Here is a 15527-nt window from a genome sequence, read left to right on the forward strand (position 1 = left end):
AAGAGGGTGATGTCTTGGCTGATGAGGAAAAAGAGCAACAGGTTATAATAATGCTGCTCTTACCAACACTGCCAATACAAATGACATTCGGTCATGCCAATTTAACGGTCATGTACTGCCAAACACAAAATTAAATATGTTTTAGCCTGAAAATTACAGATGCTGCAATTATATGTTTTATTAAAACAAACCACTTCTCCCCGAATTCCTCTGTGACTGTAGAGTTTGGCGTCAGGAAGCATCTTTCACAGATCCTTACAGCTGCTTGATGGTAACTATGGCCATGGCACCAATAATGAGACTTTGGGTATAATTGTAGCTTATTTCTGAGGCTTGCTAGCTTGAGTTCATCCCTTAATTAACTGTGATTAAATTCCGGAATCACTTATTGTTACCGCATTAAAATCTGGAAACGTGATGTGTACCACATGCCCATGTATCACAAATGAGTGATCGGACAAAAACAAATACAATTATTGTTCCGAAATTACAAAAAGCTATTTCATGATTCTCATCAACAATACTGCAAAACGTCTTTGAAAGCCGTTGTTTACAGTCACATTCAAAGATCACACCTTCAGTACCTGTGTATGATATACTGTGCAGTACTCAACTGTATGTGCAAACTGCAAAATCATAATCAGGTCAGATCAGATACTTGCCAGTGGCATCTATTTTCTGTATGTAGATATTTTAATAAGAAAAGTACACTAGTTTATAAAAGACAGGCTTCAAGAACATTAATGTAATGAAAAAGAAAATGTACTTGCAGAATGCTAGCTGGGCCCTGCTGACAGACCATGATCACACGCGCTAGCGGTAATGAAGCATTTCTTCACAATGGCCCAAATGGCTGTTTGAGGGTTTGCTAACCTGTCCTTACCCTTTGGAGTAGAGGCTGACAGGAATGATGAGAGAATTAAGGCAGTTCTAACATAGAAGGTTTTCTGGCAGCACAGGCAGGGGACTAATTATCCTCACATTAGATGCCCATCTGTCTGCTCCTGTGCCCACTTGACAAAGGTGCCAACATGCTAATGCTGCCAAGAAAGACAACTAGCAGTTTCAATTAAATAAAGCAGGTTCACCATTATGCCCTCAGTATAACATGACACACACACACACACACACACATATGCACACACGCACACACGCATATTAAACACGCATACACGCGCGCACACACAGACAAACTCAGATGTTTCAAAGTAAGTGGCCCACACCAGTGTTTTCTTTAGAGCTCTGTGCACTGGGAGCAGGACAGAGATCCTCACCTGCTGGTCTTGTCCTCCATCTGCAGGTTGAAGAGCATCTCCTCACCCAGGAGCCTCACACTGCTGCTGCTCTCCCCCCACTTCAGCCTGAGGCTCTGGGGCCCTGCAGCACTGCACTCCAGGTGCGGAGGTGCGGGGGGCAGAGGCTTGGTGCGGGCCAGCAGGGGGGGGCTCAACGGGCCGGGCCCCACACCATTCACCGCCTGGATCTGCACGCTAACACAGCACATAGCACCTGCTCACAATGCATTCATGACAACTGCTACATGTTCACAACACTCAAATTCGAATGGTATGAGAAACCTTTCTCTCAGATGTAATGACAAAAAGCCTCTTGACTTGAACTCTTCAACAGATTGATGATGGCAGTCTGATTAGATCCTTTTGCAGTACACATTCATTTTAGACATGCTGTCTGAAGCATTGTAAGAAAAAGGCTCATCATGCAGACAGCTGTCTAGTGTAGTTACTACACCTGAAACTATGAGAAGTAGACTTCCACACACAGTACATTATAGTGGAGATAAATATCACCGCACACTTCAGATAGCAGCACTTGTAGCTGTGGTTCAAGCAGCTTTAAAGAGTGTAATACAGGACAGAGTGGATTTCATTGTGTGTGAAAAAGCAACATGTTCACATTGGAGAACGCTCCCCACCGGCAGACAGGCCATAATTACAGATCTGGTGTTTTGTGAGTAAATGTCTGCAATATGAAATGATTTCCCTATGGGAGGAAAAGCAAAACAACCTCGACAGGCTGAGTGAGGTGAATCAAACCCCAGGGTGTTTACGTTTGACATGGCACTTTATGCTAATGAAAACCATCACTCATTCCTCATTCAACATGCACCACAGTCTCTTTTGTCAGTATTCTAATATTCACTCACTCGTCCTTAGCTTTTTCCATATCGATAAATAGTGATTTTCATTAGTATGCCATGATCCTTTCTAAGTGAGAGGTGACAATGGGAATGGGAGGTCTAGATTATAATGGAGATGGGAGGTCTAGATTATAATGGGAATGGGAGGTCTACATTATAATGGGAACAGGAGGTCTACATTAGTATGGGAACGGGAGGTCTACATTAGTATGGGGTGGGGGGTCTACTATTGAATGGGGTGGGGGGTCTACATTAGAATGGGGATGGGAGGTCTACATTAGAATGGGGTTGGGGGTCTACATTAGAATGGGGTGGGGGGTCTACATTAGAATGGGGATGGGGGTCTACATTAGAATGGGGATGGGAGGTCTACATTAGAATGGGGATGGGGGGTCTACATTAGTATGGGAACGGGAGGTCTACATTAGAATGGGAACGGGAGGTCTACATTAGAATGGGGATGGGGGTCTACATTAGAATGGGGTGGGGGGTCTACATTAGAATGGGGTGGGGGGTCTACATTAGAATGGGGTGGGGGGTCTACATTAGAATGTGGATGGGGGTCTACATTAGAATGGGGTGGGGGGTCTACATTAGAATGGGGTGGGGGGTCTACATTAGAATGTGGATGGGGGTCTACATTAGAATGTGGATGGGGGTCTACATTAGAATGGGGTGGGGGGTCTACATTAGAATGGGGTGGGGGGTCTACATTAGAATGTGGATGGGGGTCTACATTAGAATGTGGATGGGGGTCTACATTAGAATGGGGTGGGGGTCTACATTAGAATGGGGTGGGGGTCTACATTAGAATGGGGTGGGGGGTCTACATTAGAATGTGGATGTCTACAGCTGTAACATTTAGGCAGGATGCCAAAGCAGGAGATTATATATTTAATAATAAAGACAACCAACAGAAAGGCAACAATAGCCCTATCCGGACGGGATTAGTTTCTCAGGGGGTCCTGGGGTAATTTTCTCTTTTACAGGGGGTCCTCTGTGATTTTAATCCCGTCCGGAACGAGCATGTCCGTGTTTTTCTCAGACGTCCTCAGAGAAAATTACAGCCGGAATTACCTACTGTTTTTCGCTGTACTCCGTGGTCGTCTGGTAATTTTAGTCCCGTCCGGATCCACATGTCTGAGTTTATACATGCAGACATCACCTCGCGTTTAATAAAACAGCTATATGTCCACTGCCACGCACCGTAGTTACACGTTGGGCGCGCGTTTTCACGGAGATCCACGTAAAGACAGCGGCGAGCGAAAATGGATTTACTGGATTTTTTAATGGATTTATTTTATTTTATTTAACGGATTTATTTAGCTATTTACATTAATTAGCGATTTTTTATAATGTGTTTTCTGTATTGGTTTAACAAAATAGCTTAACTTAAACGGAGATCTTAAATGCTGAACTGAACAGTAGTAAAGTTAAAAGTTAAAAAGGAATCATCAGAGTTGGCAGTGTGACATTATTAAACATGCTATCACGTGACAAGGCGATGTCATGTGACCGAGAAAGCCAAAAACTCACGGGTCCTCCTGTTTTTTCAATTGCTGTCCGGATGCAAGAGTTTTATCACTGAGTACAAGGGTGAAATATTTTTCACAGATGTCCCCCTGAAAAACTAATCCCGTCCGGATAGGGCTAATGACACTAACTTCAAAAAACGCAACACCTAACCATACATCAGATAACAAATAGACATTGCTACCAAATAACGTTACATGAAGGGAAACTAAAACAGAGATATGTACAAAAAACTACGTACACAAAAAGATCAAAACAGACACAGAGCTAAGTACTAGATCAGGGGTCAAAAATACTTGTAGTGGAAATAACCATGACATGTAATACTCCACAACATGTAGGAGTAAACACAGGATATAATACTAACACAGGTGAAAATAATTACACAAGGCAGAGACTGAAACAAGGGGCATGAAAAAACTTTGTGTGTAAATCAGTGTCTCAGTACCCTCATGACTGTGGTGATCTCCAGGCCCCTCCCTTTAGTTATGCTGCTATAGTCATCCTGCCAGAGCCACATGCTAAATCACTGGCACGTGTGCTATATATATATATATGGATGTTTAAATTAATGTTTACATACTAAACCTGTATTTTATATTCTGGTTACATGCTTCTACCAAAAACTGGCTTGGGTTGGATGTACTGATGCCGGGGTTGGATGTGCCATTGCCACAAGAGGACGTGCTGATGCTCCTACCTGAGGCTCACCATCTACACTGAAGGAACTGTGACTACTTGGCCTGGAATTAGAACTATAACTATAGAACTACATTTGGATTATAAATACAGACTTGTGCCTGCAGGCCACCCAATGGAGGATGGGTTCCCTTTTGAGTCTTGGTCCTGAGATCAATCGAAATAATAAAAAATTCAAAACTAAAACTGGTATAGGCCAGTGACAGGTGTGGAATCTCACAATTGTTTTAATAGATAGAACAATGGGTGTGGAGAGCTGATTGATTATGGATGATGACAGCTACATCTTTGATGTGATGTACTCAGACTTAGAAAGGCTGTAGTGATCAGGGCTTTTTGCCAAACGTGAAACAAGCTCTCTGTTCCTCTGTAATTCTCTACCTTCATGACCTTCTTTCTGAGAAAAGACTATCATCCCAGGAGAAACTCAGCAGGGCAGTATGATAATGAAATAGCCAAATAACACCACGAAAGAAGAACCAACTAGTGGGAAAGATGCATCTTCTGAAGAAATAGCAAAACTATTACAAAAATGAAAAGAATGAACAGCAAGAATTGAAGTGCTCTTTAAAAACGAGCCCCTGAACACTGGATGAAATAGAGCCAAAATAAAAATAATGAGTGAAGTGTATATTTTGGAGAGGCTTCTGAGAGGGTGAAAGCACCATTCCAACTGCATGATTCTCTGGCTGACATTTAGCTGAAAACACAGTACACTCTAACCTTTTGCAAGATTGTGAGGCTGTAATGACAGCAGACATAATCAATCGATCTAAAACCCATCAAACTGCCCATGTTACTTTGCCTAGCACAAGCCCTGGCTATGCACGTCTCACTGACCCTCTCAGATTGATCTGTGCTTGAAGAAATGTCTGATGTGTACCAGCAGATCAACCCACAAAGCAGAACCCTCCCAACTGTGAGGGACTAACACACCAGAATGGTTCTGAAGTTCTGAAGGTTTAACAGAGGAATGACGAGAGCACAGATATGAGGAGCTGGGGGGGGACAAAGGGGTTGGGGTTACCCCAACACCAGCTGACATCAGCACAACCACATCAGATCATGAAATGACCTCATCTAGCCCTGCTTCTCCTAGAACATGAAAAAGACAAGATTCAACAGGAACCAACGATGAGGAAAAACACTGAAATTGGTGACTTAATTCAAAAGACGGTTTGTTTTCATTGTTCTCTGAAGCACTCATGAAATTTTATTCAGAATGTGCAGTTTGATGACATTTTAAGATACGACTTCACAGTGCTTTTATCCTGTGATGCTCATGTTGGCTATTTTGTAATGCCTCTGGTCTGTAATCACATGGCTGTATCTTTATGTTGCTGCACTGTGCCACAGGGATGCTGTTGCCACAGGACTTCAGCTGCCTACAGACACTCATGGCAGTGATCTGTGGGAGACTCCAGCCCTCTAGCCACGCCCAGAAAAGGAATGCATAAAAGTTAATCGCAAAGCCAATTTTATTTATATAGCCTTTTTAACAAAATATGTTGTCACTCCTCACACCCGGGTCACCACGTTTCAGCTCCTCCGATCTGGCAGACGCTACAGAATTCTGTCCACTAAGACTGTCAGACACAAGAACAGTTTCTACCCACAGGCCATCACCTTCATCAACAGCTGATCACCAGACACCATCACCCAGATCACATACACTTTAAACAACTATCACTAGGCCTGTCTCAATAATTACATTATCGTCTTATCGTACGATAATTTTTTTAACCGCGATAATTTTTGCTGATGTCGATAATCTTACAAGTACTTGAATTCCACCTTGTAAAGGTGTATGAACCCTGCAAACATGACTTTGTTCATTGTGCACGAAGTTACAAAATTCGAGAGGTGCACTGACAGCGCGCGAGGCCCTCGCGCATGGGCAGAGCCACCGCGATTGCGTCATTTTCGCTGCGCGGACCATTGCGCCGCTCAGGACACGTCAAGTATAAACCAGGCTTAACTCGCTATATAGCCAAAGAGATGCTGCCGTTAAATATGATCGAAAACATTTATAAACATGCTGCAAAGATTTCACAAGCAGTATGAACTTCCAAAGAAAACCTTTATCTCCCAAACTGCCATTCCAACCTTATATAATGAAGTGAAAGATGGCATTCTGAAGGAGATTAAAGACATCTAATTTTACTCTGCCACTACAGATATGTGGTCAAGCTCAAATATGACCCCATACATGAGCTTTACAATACATTACTGCAAACTGATGTAATTGTATCAGTAGCGAACCGTGACCATTAAACCTGGGCCCGCTCCCATCACCCCCCCCCCCCCCAAAAAAAAAAAAAATTAATAATAATAAAATTGTTTCCTCTTCTAATTAATTGCAATAAAGAAGAAGAAAAACTTCTTAAGCAAAATAAGGTTCCAACAAAATAAGGTTCACAGCTCCGTGTTCCTAAGGAGCAAAATATGTAAACAACGCGCACGAGGGCATCAAAGGACTGAATCGAATCTAGCTAGCGGTGGTACGCTAATGCTAGCTAGCATCGCCACAGCGGGCGGAAATTATCATACAGTTAAGCTCGCCCACTAAGAGGGAAGATTTGATTGGTCAATTTTGCTGTCAGTTGAAATTGGTATTGCGCTGAATTATAACTGCCTGGCCCTCTGTAAAATGCCTCTCAGCGGGCATCACAGTGCTGATAGGGGGAGACACAGGCTCACAGGCTTCCACTTAACCCCTCACCTTCCAACACAGATTGAATAGACACGGTTGAATAATTTATTTGCTTATATTTTTGTAATTGTTTAGATGTCGACTGTCAAACTAAGTAGATCAAATAAAATTGATTAAATTATATTGTATATATTTATGTTTTAAGAATATTTTTAGGCCCTCTGAGAGAGGCGTAGAGGGCTTTGACGGTTCCCCACTGAATTGTATTATTATGCTACTATATTATTATTGTAGCACATTGTCTTAAAGCTCCTTTGGGGAGCCCAGAAGCAAGAAAAAAGTCTATAATGGCACTTTAAAATGACAATATTATCGTTTATTGCAATAATTTCTGGGACAATATATCGTTTCCCAGAAATCATTTTCATCGTTAAGCGTGACCCTATATTTAGATACGATTTGATCGTAAATACAGTATAGAAAAAACTAACAATGTTCTCGTGTGTACAGCGTGAGAAAGAGCGATCGCGTTACCGAGATGGGCTTATCGTAAACAACACTCCACTACACAACACTCCACTGCTCCTCCACGCAAAATTTAATTAAAAGTCGTGGTAACTCCGGTCCGTTGTTATCCAGACCCGTCGTTAAGCGGGGACTCACTGTATTATGTACAAAACAAAAAGTTCTTCTCTGTCAGTACAGACTGCAAATAGTGCAAACTGAGCCTGACCAAGTATGTCACTGAATTTGCTGCAACTACACTGCCATGTTCATTTTTAAGAATATTAGCATCGCCACACTGCTCCCGATATCCTTTACTGTCTCAACTTGCCAAAGCGCCGTTCTGTCCCTGCTACCTCTGTTCAAGTGAGATGTGTTGATTTGAGTACTGAGCTGTGGTGCGTGCAGCTGTAAATGTCTCTGTATCCTGCTCGTATTAGTCGCGGTGTACGGCATTATTTTCATACAATGTTTGAATATGTAGTGTCTTATCAGTCACTCTCTTGCCATTTATCATTTCCGCCGGGTTCCCAAAATGATGCCAAACAAACGATTTGAAAGTGGCGGGGCATCTTCAATAGTAATACCTGTATTTTCCCACGTCATTGTGACGTCATCAAATCTCGCAAGACAGATTTTTAACACGACGAGAAATCTCGCGGAGTTGAGTCTCGCGAGATCACGAGACACGGAGATCTCGTCACACCCCTAATAATCATACATGTTTACACTGCTATTGTTGCACTACTATTTACCGTATAGAGCGCACCTCAATATAAGCCGCACCTACCAAGTTTTTTTTTATTTTTAAGGAAAATGTATAAGCCGCACCAAGCTATAAGCCGGATATATCTACTGAACTGAATACAGTGAGTCCCCGCTTAGCGATGGGTCTGGTTAACAACGGACCGGAGTTACGACCGACTTTAAAAAATTTTGTGTTGTGTACGATAAGCTGAGGCAGCGCAGCCTCCACCACAGCCCATCTCGGGAACGCGATCGCTCTTTCTCACGCTGTACGCATGCACGAGAACATTGTTAGTTTGTTTTCTATACTGTATTTATGATGAAAGCATATCTAAATCTAGGGTCATGCTTAACGACAAAAACTGCTTTACGACGGACTTTTCAGTCTCTAACCCCGTCGTTAAGCGGGGACTCACTGAACTGATCATTTTCTGAACGGTGCCTGTAGCATTTCATGTGCGACAGCTTTCAGCCAGTGTTGTGTCAAATTCCGACTCCCCTCGTTTATCAGTGCATAAAGACGCTACCGAATATATTGTCGATTTATGTTTCTATGCATAAATAAGAGCTAGACTTTAATTATCCATCACAGCAAACAGCACGGCATTATCTATGTCCTATCTCCTTCACCCCGCCTCCTTCACCCCGCCACCTTCACCCCGCCTCCTTCACCCCGCCTCCTTCACCCCGCCTCCTTCACAGTCACCTGACTCTCCACTGGTGTCTCACAAGGCTCAGTGCTTGTACTTGGTACACCTGGAGAACTATCATTCTCATCTCATCTTGGGGTACACCTGGAGAACTATCATTCTCATCTCATCTTGGGGTACACCTGGAGAACTATCATTCTCATCTCATCTCATCTTGGTAATTCTGGTTCCTCATCAAGACTCATCCATTTCAAACTCCTGAAGTTCTTCCATGTCACCCCACTCTGTCCTGCTAGGACCCCTGTAGTAGTTCAGATTTAAAACACAGGTGCTCATCTACAAAGCCATGAGGGCATTTGCTCCCACACACAAATGCACCATGTTGCCTTTGAGCCTGGAGAACTGCTCGAATTGAACCACCATACCTCAAGACACAAAGACACAGGGATGACATTCATGAAGAAAGTCCATCTTCAAACAACGACTGAAGACTCACCTCTTCACCACATCACTGAGTATTTTTGACAATTACCTGCTGTCACTTGAGGATGTGTATGTGACTCAAAGCACTACTGTAAGTCGCTCTGGACAACGGCATCCACCAAAGGCTGTAAATGTAGTCAGCCCACAGCTCGACACCCAGATAATGATGCAGAAGGCATCGGAAAGGAGTTACCAGAAGCAGAGAATAACAGTCAGCACTGTAGAGATGGAAACTAGCACATTTCCATGCAAATACTGAGTGTATATTTGGGTGTATACATGTTTGTTATTCTACCTGTATTCACTGTCAGGCAGGAGGTGTTGGAACATTTGCACGGTGCAGGCCTCTATCTGGATGAGCTGCTCGCCCAGTACGATGATGTAGGAGCTGATCTCCACCCCGTTGTTGCAGGGCTCCTCCCACTTCAGGGTGAGGCAGGTGGACGGGGAGTACAGGCCGCTAGCTGTGGGGTCGTGGTCCAGCACGCAAAGGCCTGGGACCACGTCTGGCACACAGGCTGGAGTGTGATAGCTCACCTGCTCACTGTACAGCCCTGGACCAGCCTGGTTCACCGCCTGCAGAGGAGGGAGGAATGGGGAGAGAGACACAGAGGACAGACAGAGAGTGAGACAGAGACAGAGAGAGGAAAGAGAGAGTGTGGCAGAGAGAGAGACACACATGCATGCACAAACGCACACAGACAGATGGAGAGAGAGATAAACAGATGAGCATATCTGGGTTTCTAAACCTGGTCCAGACAGCATCATATTCAGGCCTTTTATAGACAGAAGTGAAGGTGCCACATCAAACTCGGGGTTAGGGTCAGGTTCCAGAATAAAAAATAACTCAAGACCATGTCAGTGGCTCCTAAAAGAAATCCAATAACCTTTTCTAGGCGTTGTAATAATATACAAACTAATAAGCATTGCAGCATTTACATCAGGTCATCTGTTATTTAGGATCTCTGCCGTCTGATGTTTCTCTTATGCATATGAGTGACTTTTGATCCCATTAAAATTAACTTAAAACTACATACAGTTATAAAGAAGTGTGGACTCGCCATTTTCAACAAGGTAGCTCCGCTGCTTTGTGAGTCACACTGTTGATTGAATTCCCGTGAGCATGCAGAGACGTCCATGTGAGTGGGAGTTAAAGTAACATGTCGTTTAAAATTTTAAATACAAACTCATGCCAAAGAAAATGGTGGATATTTTTTCCAATTACAAAATATCCAGACCCATAAAACCACCCATCCTCACTCCATTTTAGTTGTAGTCTGGTTACGCCTGTAAACTGCAATTTTAAATAAACCTAGAAGCAGAATCAACTAGATAAATCATATAGATCCACTGCTAAGAGTTTAGAGTTTTGGGCGATATCATGTAGTTACAGTAATACAAATATCACTCTGGTGCCTACATCTGAGAGCTGACATTTGTGTGCACAACCACATATGGGGGGAAAATTCTGGCTAATTAAATCAGTCCATTTACTGGACTTTGGAACAGTATTCATAGGAATCCACAATGTGCCCAGAAGAGCAAAATGATCCTTATTAGACAAAACACACAGATTACAGTTTCACAATGCTTTGATAAAACCTGCTTTCATGGCATGTATCTGTCCAACACTCACTAACATTGATCACACTCACTAACGTTGATCACACTCACTAACGTTGATCACACTCACTAACGTTGATGAGGTTGACCACGTCCATTTGCTTGCTGTTAACACAGACACAGCCTGTGATTTCAGATGTGGAACCAGAGTGTAAGAGAACTTCCATGTCCCAGGGTGGAGTTCAATCAGCTTAATGAAGCCCAGGTGAGTTCATCCCTAAACACAGATACACTCACCACCCTGCCTGATACGCTTATTTTTTTGTTATTTCAAAATGAAACATAAAAGCTCTCAATAAATTCTCCACAAATAGCCTCAATGCTATTTAGGAAAACTTGAATTGCCTCTGTACAGTACATAAATTGCAAAGTCTGAACAACCAGCACAACCAATTACAGTCAAATAAGGCATATAAGCAACAATGGGATTTTCCCTGTTCATGAGAACTGAAGTTTTGATGACCAATTTCTGCTTTAAAATAAATTAACAGAGGTTTAGTGACAACAGAGTTTTTGCAAAACAGCAACAAATTTATCTGTATGCCACTGAGAGAAAAAACACCCCATTTTATAAAAGATCAGCTCATCAAACCCACTTGTTTTTAATTTCTAAACATTGACAGCACATAGCTGGATTAGAGTGTCAGATATCAATAGCATATACATAGTTGTATGATAACACGATATCATACAAAGTTTATCTGATCAGTCTATCCCTTTATAAAGGCACTACATATTTATATATTTATACATTATATATATTTAAAGGTCTCCATACTTCATAAAAATGCATGTCCTCTCATGCCAAGTAAAGAAATGTGCTCCAAGTGAAATACATACTCCACCATCAACCTGCAACTCATGGAACCTGATCTGAAGTCCAGTGGAGGAAAAGAAGGTTATGATAGTGCAGATCTTTCTGCTTCAATATGTTCAATAAGGAAATCCAAGACAAGTAAAAGTGGACCAAACTTTAGTTTCACTCCTCATATATTGAAACCATAATCACCAGAGACCATGAATGAGGCTTCCAGTGTCCATTTTGCACATAAGAAACAAAGACGCACCGGCTTTGTATCTGGACAGATACAGGGGACATATGTCATAAGCTAAATGACTCGTCCGATTACATATTATGTTTACTTCTGCATTATTCCAGATATCTTCCCACATTTGATATGAAGTTCCTATGCCAATCTCCCACTTCCAGGTCACATGACCTCTGTACCACAACATAAGACACTTAGATGCCGTAAAAAGTGCTGATCAGTGCCTAACCCCCCCCCCCCCCCCAAGTCTTTGAAATAATGGATAATGGAACAAGTCATTAATAGATGTACATTTATCCACTGATGGCTCACAATCCGTCCCAGTATTCTACATGATTGAATTTCAACTGTTACTGAATTATTGTTTCCAGCCTTCTGAGAATCTTAGAAAATCACATTTCTAACAGAGTACAGAGTGGCTATCATTCTGCATCCAGCCAGCTATATGATGGAGACGGACACTTAACTGATATTTTAAAAAATCTGGAAGATCCGGATCTTTCTCTTGTTATTTGTAATGCAGACATCTTAATAAGGGGCCTTCATTTATTTCCACTAAAAGAGCTGGACTAGCTGAACTAGCGAGTGAATATAATGATCTATAAGGGGAACCACTTCAACTGGATAAAGCAGGCAAAGAAATATCTAAATTTGGGAGAATGTAATTATATCAGGTAGGAATGCATTCAAGCATTTGGCTTGTAAGATGAAATTGGTCTGTAAGATGCAGTAGCTTCAGAAGATTACTCCTCTTTAAAATAAGAGCGATGGTGGCGAAGTTGGAGAAGACAGTAATGGAAGGTACCACCAAACTCTCTTAACTTAGACACCACCAAAAGTGTCTTGAAACTTTAGAAAACTTACTGCTAAATACATCAGGTCCTGAATTCATTCCTGATGGGCCTTATAACGTCATGTACTTTGAGTGAAGAGATCAAGAAGAAGATGCTTTTCTTCCTTTGATATGACTGGAAGCTCAAACTTAGAAAAGAAAGTTTCATTATATATATATATATATATATATATATATATATATATATATATATATATATATATATATATATATATATATGTATATAAAGGTTTTATAGGTTTTATTTTATTTATTATTATTTTGAATCAGAATAGCGAGATCCTGTCAAATCAATCACATGTAGGAAGCCCTAAACCCTAACCCTAACCCATTCCCTCCGTCACATAAGACAGCATGGACTTATCACACTTGTGCAAATAAACTTTGTTTTGCAAATCTCCCTTTTTTTACCAGCTTTGTACATTTCTACTTACTTCAGAGCAAAGGTCTGATGTTTCTTTAAACCTAACTGATGGAGCTTTTAAAAATGTTATTTTTTGTATTAGTTTAATTTCTAAAAGGTCTCATTTCCTGCTATTTCGCACCTCTTAGTAGCAGTGTAGGATATTACAAGTCCATTGGCATGAACCTTGGATTCAAGGAGACCTTGTCATTTGTATCATATGCGGTACATGAGGTGGAAAATTGTGCTTTTAAGGTCCCAGTTTACACCCAAATGATTCCTAGAGTATGGATGGGTTATTAGCTCGGGCAACAAGGTGGCTTGGTGGTTAGCACGTTTGCCTCTCAGCACTGGGGTCTTGGGTTCAAGTCCCTATCTGAGTGGAGTTTCCATGTTCTCCCCGTGTCTGTGGGGTTTCCTCCGGGATCTCCGGTTTCCTCCCACAGTCCAAAAACATGAAGGTTAGGTAGATTGGCAGTCCCTGACAAATTCTCCCTGAGTGTGTGTCTGTGTCTCTCTCTGTTCAATAAAAACAAGTAGTTGTCTGAGTGTGTGTGCATGAATGTGTGTGTGTGCTTGTGTGCCCAGTGGTGGATGGTGCTCTGTCACTAGGGTCTGTCCTCTCTCCCCTTCCTGCACCCCATTCAGTCCCCCAGGGGGCTGTGGATCCCGGTAGAGAGTACGCTGTGCGCAATTGGCTGCCGCTTCTCGCTTGTGTGTGTATGATTGGTTGTCTGTGACTTGTACCTGTGTTAAATTGTAAAGCGCCTTGGGTATTCTGAAAGGCGCTATATAAATCGAACATTCATTCATTCATTAGCAGATGAAAATTTTTATGGAAAGAACCAACTTAAATTCTGAGGCAAAGCTCTAAAATTGAAGAATTTTTAAATATGTCAAGAGATACAGCAGCATGATCAGAAAAAGTTTGTAGAAATGTTAGGAATGAAAAAGCCATTTCTTGTGTAACATTTGTGAGGATTAGAGAAGAGTGACTTGTCTGTGGGGTGAAGTGTTTTCCTTCCAACCACCATTGATTTGTTTTGCTCATATTGTCTGGGACAAATTGCTGATCATCAGTCAATGGATGCATGACAGGGATTTAAAATCCCTGCTTATCATGATTCCAACTATACAACTACAGACTTAATTAAACTACATCTATAAGGAATAAAACTACATCTATAATGAATTTGAAAGGGTCACCAGGTGGTCAGGTAACATGAAATATTAAAGTACCAAATTCCTCCCCTCTCTCCATGTGTGTCCAACACATTTAGTACAATTTAAATGCCAAATGAAGAATGAAGTCTGGTGTTGGGTTCTGAGCCATAATTGCAGTAGTGTGGGGTCTGGTGTTGGGTTCTGAGCCGTAATTGCAGTAGTGTGGGGTCTGGTGTTGGGTTCTGAGCCGTAATTGCAGTAGTGTGGGGTCTGGTGTTGGGTTCTGAGCCGTAATTGCAGTAGTGTGGGGTCTGGTGTTGGGTTCTGAGCCGTAATTGCAGTAGTGTGGGGTCTGGGCTATGTGCTCTACCTGTAGCCTGCAGCAGTAATGTGTGGCAGGGGTCAGATTGGAGAGCTCACACTGTGTATCCAAGCCACAGTAGATCACTTCCATCGGCTCCTGGTCCTTGGCCCATTCCAGCCGGAACTCAGAGATATCTGCACCTGAGCTCTCTAGGTTCTGAAGACCAGACAAACAGCACACTGTCATTAGTATAACAGACTACATCTCCCTGCCTCTTCTAACACTCCTGCCCTCACTGCTAAAAACTTTAAGGTGCTTTTGTGAGACACTGGCTAATAAATGGGCCTATACATTGATCATTAATGATGGCTCTTCTATATTAACACAATGTAATTACAAAAACAGTTTAGTGTCAATTAAATCAAAATGATGGTGCTTTCAGCTGATTAAAATGTTATGATAAAATTATATTGCAGATGCCCTAGAATAAATTTTTGAATGCTTTTCCCTTCTTCTATTGCACATGCTCACCTCCCAGCTGACCAGCACACATGTATTGGAAATCACTGTGAGGGAGGGCGCCCCACACTGGCCTGGAGGACCTGCTGCAGTCGTCACCTCCGTAGGTTCAGAGTAGGCTCCGTACTGTGAAGGAGAGAAACGAGGATGGTGACCATTTGCCTGCACAATGTGAAGGTGTGAAT

General features: G+C 42.1%; 1 protein-coding gene across 1 annotated transcript in view; it reads right to left on the bottom strand.

Moving 5' to 3' along the window:
- The window catches only part of fndc3ba (fibronectin type III domain containing 3Ba), a 186984-nt gene that overhangs the window by 17370 nt on the left and 154087 nt on the right, over window positions 1–15527 (bottom strand). The window contains exons 20-23 of the mRNA XM_076975704.1: window positions 15355–15468; window positions 14890–15039; window positions 9723–10003; window positions 1275–1490 (exon numbers count right to left, since the gene is read on the bottom strand). Of these exons, the coding sequence (XP_076831819.1) occupies window positions 1275–1490; window positions 9723–10003; window positions 14890–15039; window positions 15355–15468 (761 nt within the window). The remainder of the gene's footprint in view (window positions 1–1274; window positions 1491–9722; window positions 10004–14889; window positions 15040–15354; window positions 15469–15527) is intronic.

Source organism: Brachyhypopomus gauderio, chromosome 16, assembly GCF_052324685.1.
Source record: "Brachyhypopomus gauderio isolate BG-103 chromosome 16, BGAUD_0.2, whole genome shotgun sequence".
Taxonomy (NCBI): domain Eukaryota; kingdom Metazoa; phylum Chordata; class Actinopteri; order Gymnotiformes; family Hypopomidae; genus Brachyhypopomus; species Brachyhypopomus gauderio.